A 21,563-nucleotide genomic window follows, 5' to 3' on the forward strand; every position below is an offset into this window, starting at 1 on the left:
CAGGAGTCCCCCTGTGGCCTGTTTTGGATGCAGATAAGTTCAGGATGTGCGCAGAGGCTCAGGAAGAGTGAAAAATGGGCCTCTCAGAAGTTTATGGCTTTCAGAGATCCTCCGGAGCCCAGGGAGGGCAAAAACACCCCTTCCACTGTGGTGCAGGAGGCCGATTAGGCCACATCCATCATGGCCACACCCATGCAGCAACTGAGCAGAGAACCCATTGCTAAAATTTTTGAAGCCCACCCCTGGGCAAAATCAAGCTTGGGATTCTAGGTGCACTGTGTTTAACAGGAAAGATACAGGTAGTCCTCGAGTTACGGCCACAATGGAACCCAAAATTTATATTGCTAAGTGAGACATTTCTTAAGTGAGTTTTGCCCCATTTTACTAATTTTGTTGCCACATTTGTTAAGTGAATCATTGCATTTGTTAAGTTAGTAACAGGTTTGTTAAGTGAATCTGGATTTCCCATTGACTTTGCTTGTCAGAAAGTTTCAAAAGGTAATCACATGATTCCAGGGCATTACAACCATCATAAATATGAATCAGCTGCCAAACATCTGAATTCTGATCATGTGGCCATGGAGAGGCTGCAATGGTCATAACTGTGAAAAACGGTCATAAGTCACTTTTTAGAATACAAACAAATAAATGCAACACAATTGCTTTTTTTATGCAAGATTTTTCTTGAGGTTCCCTTCTTTCAGAAAAATATTAGCTTATTTTAAGAAGACTTTTTAAAATTCTAAGGTGCTTTTTACAATCTTATGGAAGACTGTTCCGTTGTCTCTTTTATACCATGTGGAACACATTTAAATAGTTGACAAATCTAGTTCAAGGGTTGGGGTTGCAATCCTTTCAAAATTATTCCATTTCCAAATACAAGCCTACCAGAAGATGTGCATCTTTCTACCTGCCTGGTAAAATATTCACATCTTTAATATTCATAAAATGTGACTCTTTCATCAACTTAATCAAATGTTGTTTTCTGTAGAGACTTCAACAATTGCCTGTGTTACACATGACTGATCAGATTTGAGTACTGGAAAGTTAACATTTGGATGTAAGCTGCCCAGAGTCATTGATTGAGAGAGGCAGCTATAGAAATTGCATACATATATACATATATTAGACACCTCACCTTTGTAAGTGTTTGCAAAGGTTTTTTTTTTAAAAAAAGAAGCATAAAGAAGTAAATGAAAGAAATAGCCAATGTATTAAAATTATTGCAACTGTTTTAAATTTCTTCCAAGTTCTTATTCTACTTTTTGTAGTTATTAAGAGTTCACGAATGCATAAAACATTTTGAATAATGAACGTTGAATGTTCATAATGAATGTTGAATATTTTGCTGTGTGTGAATTTCATAAGGGCAGGAAGATATATTTGAAATGAAGCATACATGTGAACAAGGGATGCAGTGGCCCAGTGGCTAAGATGCTGAGCTTGTCAATTAGAAAGGTCGGCAGTTCGGTGGTCCGAATCCCTAGCACTGCATAATGGAGTGAGCTCCCGTTACCTTTCTCAGCTTCTGCCAACCTAGCAGTTCAAAAGCATGTAAAAATGCAAGTAGAAAAATAGGGACCACTTTGGTGGGAAGGTAACAGTGTTCCGTGCACCTTCAGCATTTAGTCATGCTGGAGACATCTTTTGACCGTGCTGGCTCTTTGCCTTTGTAACAGAGATAAGCATCACCCCCTAGAGTTGGAAACTACTAGCACGTATGTGTGAGGGAACCTTTACCTTTATACATGTGAAAGTTTTCTCCCTCTTGTTTTTAAGGGTGGAGTGAATGGCTTGACAGGAGATCTGGAATTTGCAGAGAATGGAGGGAATCCCAATGTTATATTCGAGATCCTAGGGACAAACTATGGAGAGGAACTAAGCAGAGGAATCCGCAAGGTAAAATCCTTTCTTTCTTTCTCTCTCTCTCTCTCTCTTTTGGAAATGTTTCAATGATGTTAAAGAACATTTTGGCAACAAAAAATTGCAATAAATATAACTAACTGACTGGGAAAAAAACGTTTTAGAAAAACGATTAAAGGTTGCTTTGAACTTGTTTTGGATGTTTGTTGTTCTTGATAAGATGATTGAAATATAATTAAATTTGCCACAGATCCATCTGTGGAACTATGGCCCTTATAGTTTCTGGCAAGATGTGGTGAAGACTGCTATTATATAGTAATTATGTCCCCCACAGTGATATTTTGCATTGACATGAACACAGAGTCTTGAACTGGGAGGATGCACGTCTGTTTTAAAATGTTAATTATCAAACAGGAAATCAAGTAGAAAATTAAGTATTCCTGTATTTTAGCTTCTCATTTTGTTATAAATTAAGGTGCACATTTTGAGAAATTGCTATAATTGGTGGCATCTGCTGTTGTTATTTTAAAAAAACATGTTGTTATTAAATGTGTCATGAATTGCTCTGTAGGTGGTCTGATGGGCGTTCTTTAAGTTTTATATATGAATAAAAACAAACAAAAAATATGATTTGCATAAGAATTAAATTTATAGTTCTCTCCCTGTTCAAATTGTTTCACTCCCTAGAAAAATAGAAAACACACTTGGTTAATTTTAGAGTTTGATTTCTTTTTTTAGCTTTTCTTCAGATTATGCTGCAAAGGAAAGAAAAATGAAATTGTGGATTATTAATTCAGAATAAAAGGAAATATCTGTATTTCATTCTGAACAGCTTTTGTTAATGAGTGATCTGAGGTATTGTTAAAGACAAAGGAATGCTAATTGCATGGTTTGGGTGAATTCCATTCAGAAATCTAAATGTATTTAGTGTGTGCATAGACATTATTATGGTTAATCACACAGTCAGACAGATGTTCAGATTGGATTTGGCATTTTTGTCCACCTAATCAAGTCCTTCCCAAGAACCTGGGGTAGGTAGATGTGGATGTTTGATGGTGTTACAAATATCATCACAGGATGTAAGCTGTTCCAAATAAAGCTGCCTTTTGCAATTGACTGGTAGTGAATTTGCCATGGCCAATAGTGTTCAAATGATAATCCAGTTGTTGTGGGGTTGCCCCACTATATCTATTACTATATGAAAATAAGTCTTGGCATTGTGTATAGATAATATTTTTGTTTCTCAATAAGTTGGGATCATGTTATATTTTATTTTTATATATGAAAATGGGACCTTATCTTATGATAGGATAAGTTAAAGTCAATTATCAGCTGTGTATATTTAACTTATTTATGCTGTATTTCTGAGAGATTTATTGGTTCTTATCAGCAAATCTAACTACTAATCTACAAAATTAATGTTTGAGCTTTTTTGCTATACTGTATCTTGTTTTCTAACCATTGGCTTAGATGATGTCAAGTTCTATCATGTTAAAGTCAGGTTGCTACAAGTGTTTGTTAAATGTCAGCCATTTTTTAAAAAGAGCTTTGTGTGAAAAAAGAAATACTAGCTTTCTCTGGTCTTTTTTGCAATTTTACATGACTAAGGAAGATGTGTGTTTTCAATATCACTTATTGACTCTATTATGAGAGTTACTGACAATGAAGGAGAGTTTTAAACTGAGAATGGGTTGAAAAAATGTTTTGTATTTCAGAACACAAATTCATCTTGGATTTGTATTTAAAGGAATACTCTGGAATAAAATGGGCAAAGCAATATCAATATTAGTAAATTCTTCAAGCCTTTTGTCAACATTCATTTTCATTTTCTAGAAGTAATATATGCTTTATTGCTTGGTGCCTGATATCATGGGTATTAAGAATTTTTTTTATGGATGCAGAAGATGGGGAAAAGTTTAGGATGATAATTTCTTTATAAAAAGGACAGAAGGCATTATTATATATTTTTTATTTTTCATTTCTTTATTTCTACCTCCTTTTTTTCTGTATATTTTAATACATTGAAAGTTGCTTGTGTATGTGTATATATAATTTTTGATAAATGAATAAAATATTTCACTATCCCGTTTAATAGAGAAAAATGTTATACATATGTAATAAATGTGTATAGACAAAACTATGAATATAGAATATAGAATGTGTATTTGTATATGTTAGAAACTACCAGCAGATGGTCCTGGTGGAAAGATTAATGAGCAACTATGTATTGCATTTATTTAGATATTTATTGTGTTACTCATTTATGTATAAGACTTGCTCTGATTTCTGTCCTGTAATAACAAGTCAGTGGTTTACAATCTTTGGATCAGTTTGGACCCAATTTGAGAGATTCTTTGGAATACTAATACTTTGGAATACTTTGCTAATTAGAAGGAACTTTTAATCAGTTCATTCTGTTTAATTCATATTACATTGATATAGAAATAGAGAAAATAATAAAATACCTTTATTATTATTAAATAATTGCTCCAGAGAGCTAATTCCATAGCTGAATGTTGATACGTAAATGGAAAACCAATCTTGAGACATTTCCAACACATGCTGAGATTGCAGCATAATGCCAGAAAAAAAAAGGCATTCATGTTCTCATCCCATTTGATCCCAAGATAGTTAGGTTAACATATGGGTAACACACCATTTTCTGATATCATGCTAACCAGCCTTCCCTCAGGTAGCAGATGGGTTCCATACAATATGCTGCATGTGACATGTGGAATGCAGAAAGCTAACTATTGCCAGTTCGTGGATTAATCGAAGCCACATGTCTTTGGGGGGGTCTTTCATCATGTTCTGAGATACTGTGGCACAGTGGTTAGAATGCAGTACTGCAGAATACTTCTGCTGACTGCCGGCTGCCTGCAATTTGGCAGACTGAATCTCATCAGGTTCAAGGTTGATTCAGCCTTCCATTTTTCAAAGGTCAGTAAAATGAGGACTAAGATTGTTGGGGTCAATAGGCTGACTCTGTAAACCACTTAGAGAGGGCTGTAAAGCATTGTGAAGTGGTATATAAGTCTATGTGCTATTGCTTTGTGCAGAAGGAATGTTTAAAAGCCTTTTTGAATTCTGAAAGTGAGTTTATTCATTAGCGAATATGTCATCGAAAATGTCACAATGTTTTGACATCTTTAGATGGCATTTGACATTTGCTCTCTGTGTCTCTGTGTTTATTTTTCATGCAGCAATAACCCCCTCCTCCAATCTCCCATTATGACTTTAAAGAGCAAGTCTAACAAGATTACAGATAAACAACTACAGAAAAATTAAATGTTAGCATCATTCCAGAAAGCAAAACAAAGAAAAAGGAAACAAAACAAACACAATACATCCCTCTTCATTTTAGCATTCTACTGTTTTCTAAAAATGTAGTGATGAAGGGTATTCTCTTTTATATCTGCTGATTCTTCTTTCCTGAAGTTATTCATTATTATTTATTTGCAACTCCATAAATACTAATGAAAGGGGATATATTTATAAGAAGAGATTGAAAATCATAAGGCAATGCTGCCAAATTTGTCAAAACCCTAGGCAAATTATCTTAAACATCCCCTAACCCAGAGCTGTCAAACTCGCTGCCCATGGACCAGATGTATCACGCACTGGCCACGCCCATGTCCAGTTTAGTGAAGGGGGGAAAGTCCCAATACATCCTGTGGTGACAACGTGAGTTTGACATCCCTGCCTAAACTGTTGTAGGAAAACTGAGAAGTCTCTTGCCACTTACATCTACCCGACCCATTAGAGTGGGAATGCTGCGGGTCCCATCCCTGAGGGAGATATACCTGGTGTGACCCAGAAGAAGGATCTTCTCTGTGGTGGCTCCCTCTCTCTGGAACATCATTCCCCCAGAGATTAGAATGGCCCCCTCACTAATACTCTTCCAGAAGGCACTGAAGACCTGGTTCTGCCAGTGGGCCTGGGGGAACTCAGAGCAGGATGGAGCCCATCAAATGGCTCATGTGATTTGCTGTTGTTGGGGTGAGGGTGGGAGTTGGGAGGTGATTTCCTTCCACAGACTATGTTCTATTGTACTTTATTAATTTATGTGATTCTTTTTATTGTTTTTTTTTTATTTTAAATATGGTTTTACATTCTGTAGGCCACCTCGAGTCGCCATGGGCGAATAGACGGCAATATAAATTCGGTAAATAAATAAAATAAATAAATAAGACAGACATTCCATAGGTTGCTTTGAGTTCCTAGTGATGATAATTGAAGCCTCCTTTTAAGTTAGCTTTTTGTTTTGTTTTCAGCTGGTTTAGAGCAGAGCAGAGCAGAGCAGAGCAGAGCAGAGTAGAGTAGAGTAGAGTAGAATAACAGAGTTGGAAGTGACCTTGGAGGTCTTCTAGACCAACCCCCTGCCTAGGCAGGAAGCCCTACACCACTTCAGACAAATGGTTATCCAACATCTTTTTAAAAACTTCCAGTGTTGGAGCATTCACAACTTCTGGAGGCAAGTTGTTCCACTGATTAATTGTTTGTTATTCTATTATCTTTACCCTTTTTATTTTGATTTTATTTGTCTTGTTTCTATGTTGTAAATCATTTGCTGGAACCAGTGGCTGATAAATTTAAGTAATAATAACAACAACAACAATCTGACCTTCTTTTAAGAGATCTATATGGCACTAAATTTGGTCCTTTCAAGCCATTTCCTGCCTAGCACCACCAGTGAAGACAACTGAAAGAAGCCAAAGCATGTCAAGGAGATGCTTTCCTTCTGATCAGAGGATTCCTCTTAAGCCCAATCATGTCTTGAAATAACTGGGTTTATTTTTCCTAGGAGATAATAAAAATCCATTCACGTAATGAGGGAGGAGAAGAGATATTCTTTCTCCCTAAAGCCCCACAAACCATAAAAGATCAATGCTGTGTAGTATCTGCATAGGCCACTTCTGGATCACCCTGGGGTGCTATGAATTGTTGGAAACTGTTGGATATTTATGGTCTCTGAAACATATTTCAGAGTGGAAAAATAGAAAAATAACCTTTTAAGATCCTGACTTTATACATTCTTTGACTTTGTATAAACTTTATACTTTATAATGTGTATCCTTGCCATCATTTGGTAGACTTTGATGGCTTGCCTAAGGACAGGTTCAAAACTGCAAATCTCAGTGGGATTATTTTTTATAATTTTGATTTCCCTTGTCCTAACTGTCAAGATTCCTGGCCTGGACTTGGCAGTAAATCTCAGAAGTGTCACTTCATGGCTCAGTTAGATTGTTTGGCTTAACGTGGAAAGTTCAGTTAGATTAGTATCTCTATTGTACAGAAGAACAAAGTAATACCAAACTATTAATTTCCCACCGTCAGTGAGAAGATGTAAATGATGTTTCTACTTCAGGGGCATTGAAATTTGAACTTCTGAATCACAGGCGGTCCACAATTTACAATAGTAGTATTAGTAGTAGTAGTAAGTAGTACTTTATTGTCATTGCACCTCATACAACAAAGTTAAATGCCATCTTCAGTGTGCATAAGAAAACTATAAAAAATAAAACAAAAACACACATCCTTCACGTTCTATGCAACTGAATTGAAAACCCCTGCTATTGCATTAATATTGCACTATACAGTAGAATTCAATATAGTTGCTGCCCTGGGATGGAAGCTGTTTTTCAGCCTATTGGTCCTTGTCTTTATTGTCCTGTACTGTCTGCCAGATGGTAATAATTAAAAAAAGGGTGCCCAGGATGAGATGGATCTTTAAGAATGTTTCAAACTTTCTTTAAGGCTGTGGGAACTATTTTTATTTTTTATTTATTTATTTATTTGGTTTGTCAACTGCTTAGGTATAAGTAAAAACATAGTTATGAATACATGGATACATATAAGAAAAATAAAAAAAATAAAAGAAACAATAGGACAGGGACGGTAGGCACGTTGGTGCGCTTATGCATGCCCCCAGAGACCTCTTAGGAAAGGTCAATAGTAGACAGTCTATGGTTAAAGTTTTTGGGATTTGGGGAAGAGTATTCCAGACATTGACCACTCTGTTGCTAAAGTTGTATTTCCTGCAATCAAGTTTGGTGCAGTTTACCTTGAGTTTGTATCTATTGTTTGCTCTTGTATTGTTATGGTTGAAGCTGAAGTATTCATTGACAGGTAGGACATTACAATGTATGATTTTATACACTAAGATCGGATCAAAGGCGGCGTAGTTCTAGGTTTGCTATAAAGCTCTTCCAAAGAAGTGGGACGGCAACCAATGATCCTCTGGGCAATGATGTTAAGCTTCTGGAGCACTGTCCTACAGTTTATTTAGTGACTGTTCCAAGTTACAACAGCATTGAAAAAAGTGACTTCTGTCCGCTTTTCACTCTTACAACCGTTGCAGTATCTCCGTGGTCATTTGATCAAAATTTCGACACTTGGCAACTGACTCTATTTACGATGGTCGCAGTGTCCCTGGATCATATGATCGCCTATGGTTGCAGTGTCCCTGGATCATGTGATCACCTTTTTCAGCCTTCTCCTAAGCAAAGTCAATGGGAAAGCCAGATTCACTTAACGACTGCATTGCTTACTTGACAACTGCAATGATTCACTTAACAACTGTGGCAAGAAAGGTCATAAAATGGGGCAAATTCCCTTTGCAAATATTTTGCTTAGCAGCAAGTGTTGGACTCAATTATGGTCCTTTGTCAAGGACTACTGTAATTGTATTTTGTTCATCCGTGGGTCATTTTGAAACTAAGTGGTTGGTGGTATGGTTATAACGTGATCTTCTGTAGATGGGAAGTTGCTGGTCCTCAACCTTCACTCTGATCTTACTATGGTCCTCATGTTCTTACAGTTTTCCAGATCCAAATTTAGGGAATAGATTTGAATTGTGTTTATCAGTTAATGGAGACATAATTGAGCCATCAATGTAAGTTTAAAGTCATATCTGTACTGATCCTGGCAGGGTTTGATGTGAACAGTGTCAGAACTGAAATGTGATTAGTAATAAAAGAGACTGGGATGTGATTTAGGGACTGGAAACATTAAGGAAGAAGAGCTTTTTTCCAAAAATACATACATATCTAGGCTATCTGTAGGGACTGAGAATCATCTGCCATCTTATCAGATACTTTTAATTGTGCTTTTATAGAAGCAAAATAGCATAGTTGAAAATATCCTCAAATAATTATTTTTACCACTTTTCATATTCCATATCTACAATATTGTCACTGACCCATCATTTTTTAACAGCCAGTTAAAATATAAACAGATGAACCATTTTCACACCAAATATAATCATCCGCTTCCACCCGCTGTTACATTATGGGATAAATTATTTCTTTTCTTTGGATTCTCTCTGTAATGCTTCTAGACATTTATAATATCCTGTTCCTATTGGAATATCTGAGAATATCAAAAAACTATAATAAAGGTAATACATATTTAACTTTACATATTCTAACAGCAGCCAGGATTATATATGCACAGTACTTGAAAAATGAAGAAACCCCTACAGATGATAATATAATCAAAAAGATTCTGGAATGTGCAAAAATGGATGGGTTAACTCTAAAAAATTAAAGAGAAGATTCAGAATATTTTATAACATGAGAACTTTTCTTCAAAAGGCTAGTTGATAGATACATATGTTAAATGTGTGGATTTATGTGAAATATAGACTACATGAGAAAGAAAAACTGATTAGTAAATATTTTGATGATTATATAATTGATGTCAATGTGGAAGGTAGTATACTTTCTAATAACGACTGATATTATCTTATATATGTGTATATGTACATGATTATGATGATTATGATGATGTTTATATTGTAACACTTTGGACATCTAGAAAACACACTGTTCAATATAGAAATGGAATTTGTGATAAATAATAATAATAAAAATATTTATACATTAAAAAAATCAGAATATCTGAGTTGATTAGCACTTGTTCAGTTTGGAATTCCTAGTTGTGTTGCTCAGTGAGAAGCAAATGAAATTTCAGATGACTGGGTCATTATAAGCATGTCTATAGCTATTTGAGGAAACACACTTTGTTATTTGAAAACCATGGGCCTGCGATTACCAACTGTGGCTTGACCTTGAGTGGCAATCTTGAAAGATTTGTTCTGTTGTTGCTCTTGGTAGAAGGATATCTGGATTATGGATTGTGCTGTGAATGAACTGAAGTAGTCTTGTGATTATTATACTGCCATGCTGATTGAGGGCACTTCATTAAACCTTGTTTCAATGCCTTGGCGCTATAATTGATTGGCAGTCAATTCTACTACTGTACATATGTAAGGAAGGATTTTAAAATCCTCTTAGGAACAAGCAGTACATATCAATGGAGGTGGATAAAAATACTGATTTTGTTTACTAACATCAATACACTGTTAATTTTTCTTTTTTGTTTGGATTTATATATATATATATATATATATATATATATATATATATATATATATATATATATATATATATATATATATATATATATATATATATATATATATATATATATATATATATATATATATATATATATATATATATATATATATATAATACATGGTGGACTCATGTGGTGGCCTAGAAGTGGAGCTCTCACCTCACAATCAGGAGTCTGTGAGTTTAATCCTAGATAGAGGCAGATATTTCTCTCTCTGGGCACACTGAGAATATATCTGCAGAACAAAACTCCGCATTGGTGACAGGAAGGGCATCTGGCCATTAAAACACTCTGCTAGCATCATTCAGTTGCCCAGACTCCATCCCACAAGGGATTATGAGGTCATTAAATGGTTCTATGAAAATCTCATTATATGAATCAGATGGGGATAATCCTTAAAAGTTCTGAGTGCCACCCTATGTTACAATATTAGCCAGGATGCTCATTTCCTGAGATTCGATAATCTCACACACTTGTGTACAAGAAAGCCCAAATCTGTGAGGATATCACACCAGAGTTTATCATAGTTGCTGTATTAAATCTCATAGAATGAATGCTATTGAAAAAGACCAACCATTTCTAAATTTTAAAAAGCAAAAAAAAAAAAAAAGGGGGGGGGGCAGGAGACAGCAGAAGTAATTTGAGTAATGAACTATCCTGCACAAAGAAAGAGTTGTTGTTTTTTGCTTCTTGTTTTAATTTGCCACTATCAAACTGAAGTGATGGTTCTTTTTCTTCTGTAATTATGAAGGATGAGCCAATCCTTGACAATATAAGTGAAGGCTACCAATTTCAATGCTGTTAGGCTGGAAATATCATGGCATGCAAAGTTGCAAAGTAGCATAATGGAGTATTATGAACACCAATTTTACAAACCATTAGGTAGAGATGAGTTTTACAAACCATTAGGTAGAGCTGCTATTGGAGCCAAGTGGCACACTGGTTGGAAAGCAGTACTGCAGGCTACTTGCGCTGTCTGCTGGCTGGCTGAGGTTTGGCAGTTCAAACCTCAGGGTTGACTCTGGCTCAGGGTTGACTCAGACTTCCATCCTTCCCAGGTCAGTAAAATGTGGACCCAGATTGTTGGGGGCAATATCTGTAAACCACTTAGAGTGGGCTGTAAAGTGGTATATAAGTGCTATTTCCAGTATAAAGATTACACCTGTGAATAGAAAGAGGTTTGTAGACTTCTTTAGTTTGTTTGTTTGTTTTAGAGGATTTCTATATTACCCTAATCATTGCACAATGTACAATGAGGAAACCTTAATACTGTACATCTACATTAATATAAAACAATAACCAGATGGTGGATGTTTTAAGTTCTAGTGTTTTTAATCTGCTCTCAGTTACTGTAACCACTAAGAGGGCCTTTGATTTTAATGGATATAAATGTGATAGATGCAGTGGTGGGATTCAATTTTTTTTACTACCGGTTCTATGGGCATGGTTTGGTGGGTATGGTGGGCGTAACAGGGGAAGGATACTGTAAAATCTCCATTCCCACCCCACTCCTGGGGGAAGGTTACTGTAAAATCCCATTCCCTCCCTACCCCACTAACCTGTTTTCCAGCTCCGTTCTCCTGTGTAGGGCAACCAAAGAAGACCCAGCCAATCGGCAGAGAATGGGGATGGGGCCAGTCAGAGGTGGTATTTGCCGGTTCTCTGAACTACCCAAAATTTCCGCTACCGGTTCTCCAGAACTGGTCAGAACATGCCGAATACCACCTCTGGATAGATGGATAGCTCATGACAACTCACTATGGGCCCAAAGCCCCATTGAAAAAGTATAGCTTCTCCAAATAACAGAACAGTAAGAGTCAGGCATAGATTTGAAAGGAACACATTCTGATTGTGGACTTCCAAAATGCCTATCTTCTGATCCACAGCCATCCTTCATCTTTTATGGAGTAGATTATCTGAAGATCATCCCTAGATATCTGGAGTGGAACAAGCTGATTCATTCTTAGTAAGGAAGTCCCTTGCCAAATCCAAGACATATAATCCTTATGAAGGGTCTTTGCTGCACTGACGATGTTACCTAGTTTGGGTAACGAAACATCTGCAAGAAAACAAGCAAGCTCAGACAGCCCCAAGGACTTCTCATGTCAACCCTGAGCTACAAATATTCTCCTTTATTAGTATAGAATCCTTAATCTTCAATCTTAATTTGGAATGAGCTTCTGATTTAACAGTTTACAAATCATTTGAAAATCTAAGTGGTCAAGAAAAACCTTCTGAAATTCTGTTCAGTTTTAACATAATCATAAGAATTATTTGCCTTCTGCTGCAAAGCTCCCATCAGTAGATAAATCTATCAATCCAACTCTGCTCCCATTGCTTCAACTCCATATTGCTGTATCTCCATCTCCCGTGGACAACCAGAAGACCAGCATATTCTAGGCATCCTTTTGCTTGAATTCTTTTGCTTGAATTCTCTTGAATATGGTTGAATTCCCTATGATTGGAAAGGTCAAAGTAAGATAATGGCCAAGTGGATACCTGGGGAAGTTTGGTTATATAAGGAAATTGAGAGTAGAATATTATCCCATCTATTTGTACTTAGATCCCTGCTTCTTCTGGTTGGTGAAGGCAATTCCCAGAAATTGGATACTAAATGTTTTCCTTAAGGGAAGAGTTATTTACACTTGCTATAAGGAGGCAGTGACATCTCCTCATCTTAATATGCCATCGCTTGACCCAGTTGTCAAGGTTTTCATCCAATATCCAACCCTCCTTTCTCGGAAAGATTGTTGAGAAGGTGGCCAGGCAGTGGCTAAGCTACAGTTATTCAAGACCTTTTTTAGTTGGATTTTAGGTTGAGACACAATATGGAAATGGCATGAATAGATCCAATGTTATGACAGTTTTTATGACAGTCATTTAACAAATCATGGCAGTCATTAGTGAATCATAATTGTTAAGCAAATCCAGCTTCCCCAAGGGAAGTTTTTTGACAGAAAATTTTGGCAATGCAGGTTGCAAATTGTAATCATATATATCGTAGGATGCTACATCCAGTTGATCTGGTTGCCAAGTGCCCAAATTCTAATTTCATAACCCCAGATTGGTGTGATGGTCATAAGTGTGGATAAAGGTCGCAACTCACTTTTTCTAGGGTCATCATGACTTTGAATAGTGGTACAGTGGCCTAGAGGCAGAGCTGTCATCTCCCAATCAGAAGGCTATGAGTTTGATGCTAGGTAGAGGCAAATATTTCTCTCTCTGGGCACACTGAGAATATATTTGCTGACAAAAACTCCACACTGGTGACAGGAAAGGCAACTGGCCAGTAAACATTCAGCCCCATTCAGTTGCCCAGATTCCATCCTGCAAGGGATTATCGGGTCATTAAAGAGGATGATCATGACTGAATCATTGTTAAACAAATAGTCATAAATCAAGGGTTATCTGCAGTCTCAAAGTCTCACACCTCCTTTGAAGTCTTTGGATTAAGCGATCCATCAGTATAGAATTGAATACTGTCAGTACAGATCCCCTAAGCACTTCATCCTCCCAGGTATTCAAAAAGCTTATACCCTGCTGTCCTTTAAATGAGCTTGTATGCAAAATTGGCTGTGGGTTGCTCTCTCCAAATTAATCATTGTGCTTTCTAGTTAATTGTTTCCGTATTTTGTTTTTATTATTGTAGCCTCCCAGAGGTCTCCAGAGTTGGCAGCCCTACAAGTATGATTTATAAATAAAAATAAATTTGAAAGTTTATACTAAGGGCTAGGTCATAAATCATGGTAATCATGACAGCATAGTAAGTTGTGTGAACCCAACCACGGATAGCTTCCCCAACATTTCATTCTGCCTTTCCCAAGCTAAAAGCTTAGAAGTTTCTGCAGCTTTCTTAACTTAGTGCTCTTCGGGGGCATTGGGATTTGAAGTTTAAAAATTCCAGGCAGGCATGTGTTGAAGTCCAATATATCAGGAGGCCACCGGGTCAGAATAGAAACTATTAGAAATAAATTGAGAAAATGGAAGGAGAGAAATTATAAATTTATCCCAAAGCAATTTAGCCATTATTTGTGTAGTAAACGTGTTTTCCGTTTATAGTTTGGGAAAAAGAAAATAATTATGATTGAACTGGACAGATGCAGTTTGCTAGGAGTATCATGAAAAGTTTTAAAAATTACAGAATAAAACATTTCTACCAGATACTCTTACATCAAAACGATATATTTTCTTGTAAAGTAGAACTCTGACTTTTACCAGAATGCCAGACTGATCTAAAGGTTGAAAATGAAAGAATGTACCTCGTTGGCAGCACCTAGCAATCTTTAACCGATTTTAGAAATCTAAACAGAGAAGCAAGGAAATCTCAGGGTTTTTATCTTAGACTGGAAAATCAAACACTTGTCCTGGAAGAAAACAATGAAGAAAACAGTCTTTTCCATACCATTGCCAAGATAACTGCAAATATATCCACGAACTCCACCAGTAACTGACCTCCAGCAGCCTGTTTCTCCATATTTTCCCACCTAAATAGGAGTAGGAATACATTATACTGTATGTTATGTTGCCATCTTGCACAGGAGTAGAATGTTCTTTATTTATTTGCAACTCCATAAATACACAAAAGAAAATATTTGCAGAAGTGAAGATTTCATGTAAAGGACTTAACAGCTTCCAAGTAAACCTCCTCATTTGAGTTCAGCAGTGAAACAGACACTAGGACTAATATTCCATGGCAAAACTGGCTGAGCTGCCAACAGTGAGGTTTAAAACAGCACAGAGAGAGGTCAATATTATGAAATACTGACATGTCCTCCTAATTGCTCTGCATACCAGGGAACGAACTTAGCCAGGCAGGTACATTAAGTGAAACTAAGCGTTGTCGGGGCTTCTAGATAAAATGTGTCTGATTTAGTAAACATGTTTACCACAGAAGTTTATAAAATTGACTTCTCCACAGCCCGGGCTGCAAGAGTATTTGGGAATGTGAATTTTTATGTATCTGCTTGTAGATATTTATTGTCCTATACATTTATCATCAATGAAGTACATTTTCTTTTTACTCCCCCCTCCCCACATCTTTCTTTTTGTAATTTGTACAATTAATTGTATTATGTTACGTTTGGATTTTCTTTGAGGTGCAACTCAGATAGGTGGATGGAAATGTGTTACATGCAGTTGAAAATTATTTTAATAAATCTATGCAACATGTTTGAAGTTATGGGGAAAACCTAAAGATTACCGGGTTGTTACTAGAGTGGTGGAAAGTATTGCTTCAAAAAAAAAAAAATCTCTATTCAGAACTATCCCAGGTGTTCAAATCATCTCCTTAATACTAGAAAGTCAAGACTCGAACTTGAACCTGGAAGCCCAAAACTTCCAATACTACCAATATACCACCTTCTAAGTAAGTAAAGTCAGCTAAACAAGCTATCGGGCCCATGCCCCGAAAATGCCACAAGGCCTTTACTAATTAACCTACTATCATGAACAGTAATCACAACAAGCATCACCCTAAGCACCTTACTAGTCACTATAGCGACACACTGACTCATAGTATGAGTATGCCAAGAAAACAACGCCCTATTTATAATCCCCAACCCATACACATACATCCATGCATCCATCCATCCAGACAGACAGACAGGCAGACACACACACACACACACACACGCATTCCAGAAGCTATATTCCTAGAAAGGACATGGCCTAGAACAACACACAAAAAAAGAACTATTAATTAAGTCTACTGATTAAAATTAATTGCTTATAAAATAAGGCAAATTAATTGTGCCTTGTTTCAAGATATCATCCATTCTCATTCAGGTAATCCTCAGCTTACAACAGTTCATTTAACGGCCATACAAAAAGACAATGGCACTGGGAAATGTGACTTATGACCATTTTTCACACTAATGACTATTGCAGCATCCTCCTGGTCACCTGATTTACATTCCGATGCTTGGCAACTGACTTGTACAGTTTATACGGTGGTTGCAGTGTGTTCTGGGGGTCATGTGATCACTTTTTGCAAACTTCTGATGAGCAAAGTCTACGGAGAAGACAGATTCACTTAACAACTGTGTCACTAATTTAACAACTGCAGTGATTCACTTAACAAACATGGGGAGAAAAGTCATTAAATGGGCAAAAACAAATTTCTCACTTAGCAACATAAATTTTGAGCTCCATTGTGGTCGTAAGTGGAGTTCTGCCTATATACAAACTACTCTCAGATTGGACACAGGCACACTGAACACAGAATCTCTCACCTATTCCCCCCTTCTTCTTCCAGTGAAAACGTGAAAAATAAAAAGGAACAGCATGGAAATGGAGAAATGAAATGGGATAATAACAATGAGAATGAAAGGGAGAGACAAAACTGGAGGTAATCAAGGACAGAAATCATCTCCAAAAGGATTAAAATCAGTAAACATTATTTTAGAGCATCCATACTTTTTAGCATGAATGTTTGCAATATTTGCATCTCTTCTTCATTCCGTTACATTCCACAGCTCCTCCTAGATATCAACAAATGCAGCCCCTCCCCCACCCCTCCTCAGGCAATTAATTATTTTGAGAAATAAATATTTCATCCTACAGATAAATAAGGTGCTAGACTCCACTAGAATGGAAAGTGCACCCAATTTGTCCTTTAATTTATTTACTAACCAAAATGTATATCTTGTCAAGTTCCCAAGACTCTTTCTCTTACAGCAAATGCCATCTAAGTGATTTTAAGCCAACGTAGATCAAATTGAAAAAACTTGTTCTCAGCGCAGGCAGAATAAAAAATGGATGAGTGAAAAGATGGGGCAAAATCTACTTGTGTCACTTTGTCTGCCTTTGTGAATAATTAAAATTTCAGAGCTGGTCACATGTGTAACTTTCACAGTTTCCTTAGACATTCTCAATTGTGGGAGTATATTTTTTAAAAATTTCAAGTATTCACACAATGCTTGGAAAACCAAGTCAGCCAAGCTCTATTTGTTTGTTTGTTTGTTTATCAGATTTATTTGCTGTCCATCTCACCATAAGGTGACTCTGGATGACTTACAAATTAAAAGCAATAAAACTATATTCTTTATGAGGAAGCCTGTGGAGAGCCTGAAGGTGACTCAAAGTGAGCCTACCAAAAGCCGAGGAAGAAAGATTGTGCTGGAAGTCTCAATGGAGCCTATAATGGAGTGACCCAACTCCACTTTCTAAAACATATTTGCATTATAATTATTGAAAAGCTACAGAGATCCTTGGAGCAGCAGAGTAATTAGGCTTCCTGGTGAGTGTTCATATGACCCAAGGCATGAATAAGGGGAAATTGAAAGAAATAAGTACCAGGATTTAAAAATAATCCACAGCAAAAAAAATAGTTGTGAAGAGTTTGGGATATGAAAATTTTAAATTGGTTTATTTTAAATCAATAAAATGGATTTATTTATTTATTTAGCATATGGCATACCATGTCAGGGAAATCTACAAATGCTAGAAACAATGCAATCCTGATGGTCTAAATTGCTACTTCATTTTGTTCAGCATTTGCCTTCCTATCCTTGGTGCACCGCAGGAAAGGGTTTAGATGAATTTGGATTTAGCTTATTTAAAAGTATTTGTGAATTAATTAAACAAATAAAATAAAGTAGACTTTCATGGAAAACAGGATGTTTGAATTGTCCAAGAAAAATGATTGGTCACAAAAAAAGAGTCAAGGGAGGGTTGTTAAAATTCATAAACTATAGAATATAGTGAATGGGACTAATGAATTACCAATACAAAGAAAGGGAAAAGAAAAGAGTGATAAAAGAGTTAATTTTGACTGTTGTTTTCCCTTGTTGGGAAATTAGAAAGAGAGAGAAAGATTATTTTAGGCTAGGAGCAGGAGAATGTAGGGGAACACCACTATCATAGCAAAGATCAGAAAATAGCAATACACTAGTGGTGTTACAAAGAATGTTTTAAGAACAGGGCAAGAATATTATAAAGTCAGTGGCAACTTTGTTGGCTAAAAGGTTTGAAAATATGAAAGAGAAATTGAAATTTAAAAAATGGAAAAATCTTCAATACAAATGATTTGGAAGGGTAAACTAATCAATGGGGAAAAGTGAACTTGCACTTATTGCTGAAAATAAGTGCAGAATTGTAAAGGGGGGTTAAGAGAAAATAAATTTGTTTGGAACTGCACTGAAGATCAGAAGCTGCTTCCTTTTTCAAATATAGTTTTCTTTTTTCTTTACCCTTAACTTTCTGTTTTATATGTTTTCGTGTTACTTTTATTCATGTAAACATTTTTAATAAAAGTTGTATTTATAAAAAAAAAAGGAAAGGACAGAACTCTTTGAGTTCTATTCAATTGCAGTCTTCTCCCAAAAGAAAAGTTTGATTCAAATGGAAATAAGTAGCATAATTTACATAAGAAAGGATAGCAACATAAAAGTAAATAAATAGATAGTTAGAGAACATTTAGCTACCATGCATAAATTTAAGTTTCCAGACCAATTACATTTATAGAATAGAATACTTTATTGGCCAAGTGTGATTGGACACACAAGGACCTTGGTGCAAATGCTCTCAGTATACATAAAAGAAAAGATACATTCATCAAGAGTCATTTCTTTTCATTTAAAACTTTTTTATTAGTTTATCAAAGTATAAAATACAAAGGAAAAAAACATGGAAAAGTAAGAAGAGAGGAAAGGAAAAAGAGGGGGTATAATGTAATGGGATTAAAAAAGGAAAAAGGTACCAATTTACAACTCTCTTTGTCACATTCAAAAGTAACAACATTACAACGACAAATTGCTTTTACACAGCAATGTGCACAAGCCATTTCTATAACAATAAGCCTGTCTAATTTACAAAAACAGAATCAAAGCTTCATATTTTCCCCCTCACTACAAACACAAAATCCAAAAGCAATTTCAAACTAGAGATCAATAACATTTCTGACTCTTGAAGGAGTTAAGATCATTTAATAGCTGAAGGAAGTTCTGAGAAATTTTGCCAAAGAACTGGAAGGAGCCAAATGTTTGTACATTCCAAAACAGGAAAAAAAGAGAACCCACAGACTGGTCTGTGGCATTGATACCATACAAAAATCATGTATGTCATGAAAAATCATTAAGTCATCATTTTGTGAGTATTTCGTAAAGAATGCACCCCTTAGCAGGAAGCATCAGGAGCTGATCTATAACAAGCAAGTTTTGCTCTCAGTATACATGAAAAGAAAAGATACATTTGTCAAGAATCATAACGTACAACACTTAATGATAGTCATAGGGTACAAATCATCAATCAAATCATACTAGGAAACAGTCCATATAAATTGTAAGGATGCAAGCAACAAATTTACAGTCATACAGTCACAAGTGGGAGGAGATGGGTGATAGGAATGATGAGAAGATTAATAGTAATAGTAGTGCATACTTCGTAAATAGTTGGACAGTGTTGAGGGAATTATTTGTTTTGCAGAGTGATGGTGTTTGGGAAAAAACTGTTCATGTGTGTAGTTGTTCTGGTGTGCAGTGCTCTATAGCGTCGTTTTGAGGGTAGGAGTTGAAACAGTTTATGTCCAGGATTTGAGAGGTCTGTAAATATTTTCACAGCCCTCTTTTTGACACGTGCAGTGTACAGGTCCTCGATGGAAGGCAGGTTGGTAGTAATTGTTTTTTCTAATTATCCATTGAAGTCTGTGTCTGTCTTATTGGGTTGCAGAACCAACAATCTATCAAATATCCTATGAAATTTTAATAAAGAAGATGTCAAAAAGTGGATGCAGAGCTGGCTGAACAATCATGCCCCCAAAACTTTACATTAATATTGAAGACGGTATCAAGTGCTGTATTGCAGTATTTTGTTCTAGGCCCTGTATTGTTCAACTTGTTACAAATCATTTGGATAATGGATTGGAAAATATTATCAGGTTTTCAGTTCGCTCAAAGAATGGCAAAAACAACAAACAGATTTGAGGACTTTACTAAGAATCAGGCGGGTTTTGACAAGCTGCAACAATTTTGCAACCAGCAAAACGAATTTCAACAAAAATTGAAAAGTCCTTCATTTGAGTAGGAGAACTAAAAGCTGGGAGACAATATACAGTACTAGGCACATATTTCATATGCAAAGTTATTTCATTGGCTTGATAGATCAGAAGTACAACAGGAGCCAATGCAAAATAACAAGAAAAAAATAAATTCACATGCAATCCTAAACTGCATGAACAGAAATGCAGTATTGATATAAACAGAAATCATGGTTTCCTAGCCTTCTGCATTGATCAGTTCACATTTGGAATATTGTGTCCGGTAACTGCATACATCAATAACAAATTGTAGTTGGCGAATATGTTTACGCTGGAGAAGAGATTACTGCAGTGTGATACAATAGCTGTCTTCATGTGTCTAAAAGGCTGTCATGCAGAAGACAGTATGTTCAGTGCTGTTCCAGGAAAAAAAAAACAGCAAGTTTAAATTATAAAGAAGAAGGTATCTATTAGAAATCAGAAAGAATGTCTTAACGGAACTGTTGGAGCGATGGAACAAACTGTTTTAGTAGATGGTGATGTATGATTCACCAAGCAGGAACTTAATGGTAATCTCTTAATAGTAGCTTCTTGTATTGCAATGTACTGTATGGAAGAATTGTTTCCCAAATCCCTTCTACCCTGATGTTCTATGGTTCCAGCAACTCCCGAAAAGGTTCCCAGCTATGTTACAGATTCCAAACCGAGTCTTAAGGCAAATGTGCTGAATAAAAAAAGTCAAAAAGTCAAATTCTATTTCCAACTGTTAGTTAAGATTTTCTTTCTTTCCTATTGGCCTAGTTCTTTTAATGTTGGAGAATGGATTCCTATCTTTATGGAAGTGATCACAGATGGCAAAATTAGCACTACTCCGCCCTCACTTGTGCTCGCACTCCCTCTCCCTCTCCTCTCCTTCCCGTTGTCTCTGTCTTTCTCTCTGTCTTTCTGTCTCTATCTCTGTCTGTCTGTCTGTCTGTCTCTGTCTCTGTCTCTGTCTCTCTCTCTCCCTCTCCCCTCCCTCCCTGGCTCTCCTGTTTACTCTTCCTGGGCTAGGAACAAGCTATATCTTCAAATACTGAACACAGAGGATCAAGCTAAATTAAGAACACAGGTGTAGTTTTCTTCTTGGTGGCTCCTTGATTAGGGTATTGTTTTCTACCTGACTTCTGCAGACAAACAATCAAGCAGAAAACAACATCCTAATCAACAATCAAGGAGAAAATCACACTCCCACCAACACTGCAGGGCAAGCTATATAAACAGGTAACAAACCCTACATTCACTAGCCCTGATGATGTTACCTAAT

At 36.3% G+C, this 21,563-nt stretch overlaps 1 protein-coding gene across 1 annotated transcript in view; it reads left to right on the forward strand.

Moving 5' to 3' along the window:
• The window catches only part of GRID2 (glutamate ionotropic receptor delta type subunit 2), a 1,056,494-nt gene that overhangs the window by 714,537 nt on the left and 320,394 nt on the right, over positions 1-21,563 (forward strand). The window contains exon 8 of the mRNA XM_087962873.1: positions 1,780-1,899. Coding sequence (XP_087818999.1) covers positions 1,780-1,899 — 120 coding nt within the window. The remainder of the gene's footprint in view (positions 1-1,779; positions 1,900-21,563) is intronic.

Source organism: Notechis scutatus, chromosome 4 (assembly GCF_049901735.1).
Source record: "Notechis scutatus isolate UNSWTSFEM ecotype Mainland chromosome 4, rNotScu1.2, whole genome shotgun sequence".
NCBI classification, from domain to species: Eukaryota; Metazoa; Chordata; class Lepidosauria; order Squamata; family Elapidae; genus Notechis; species Notechis scutatus.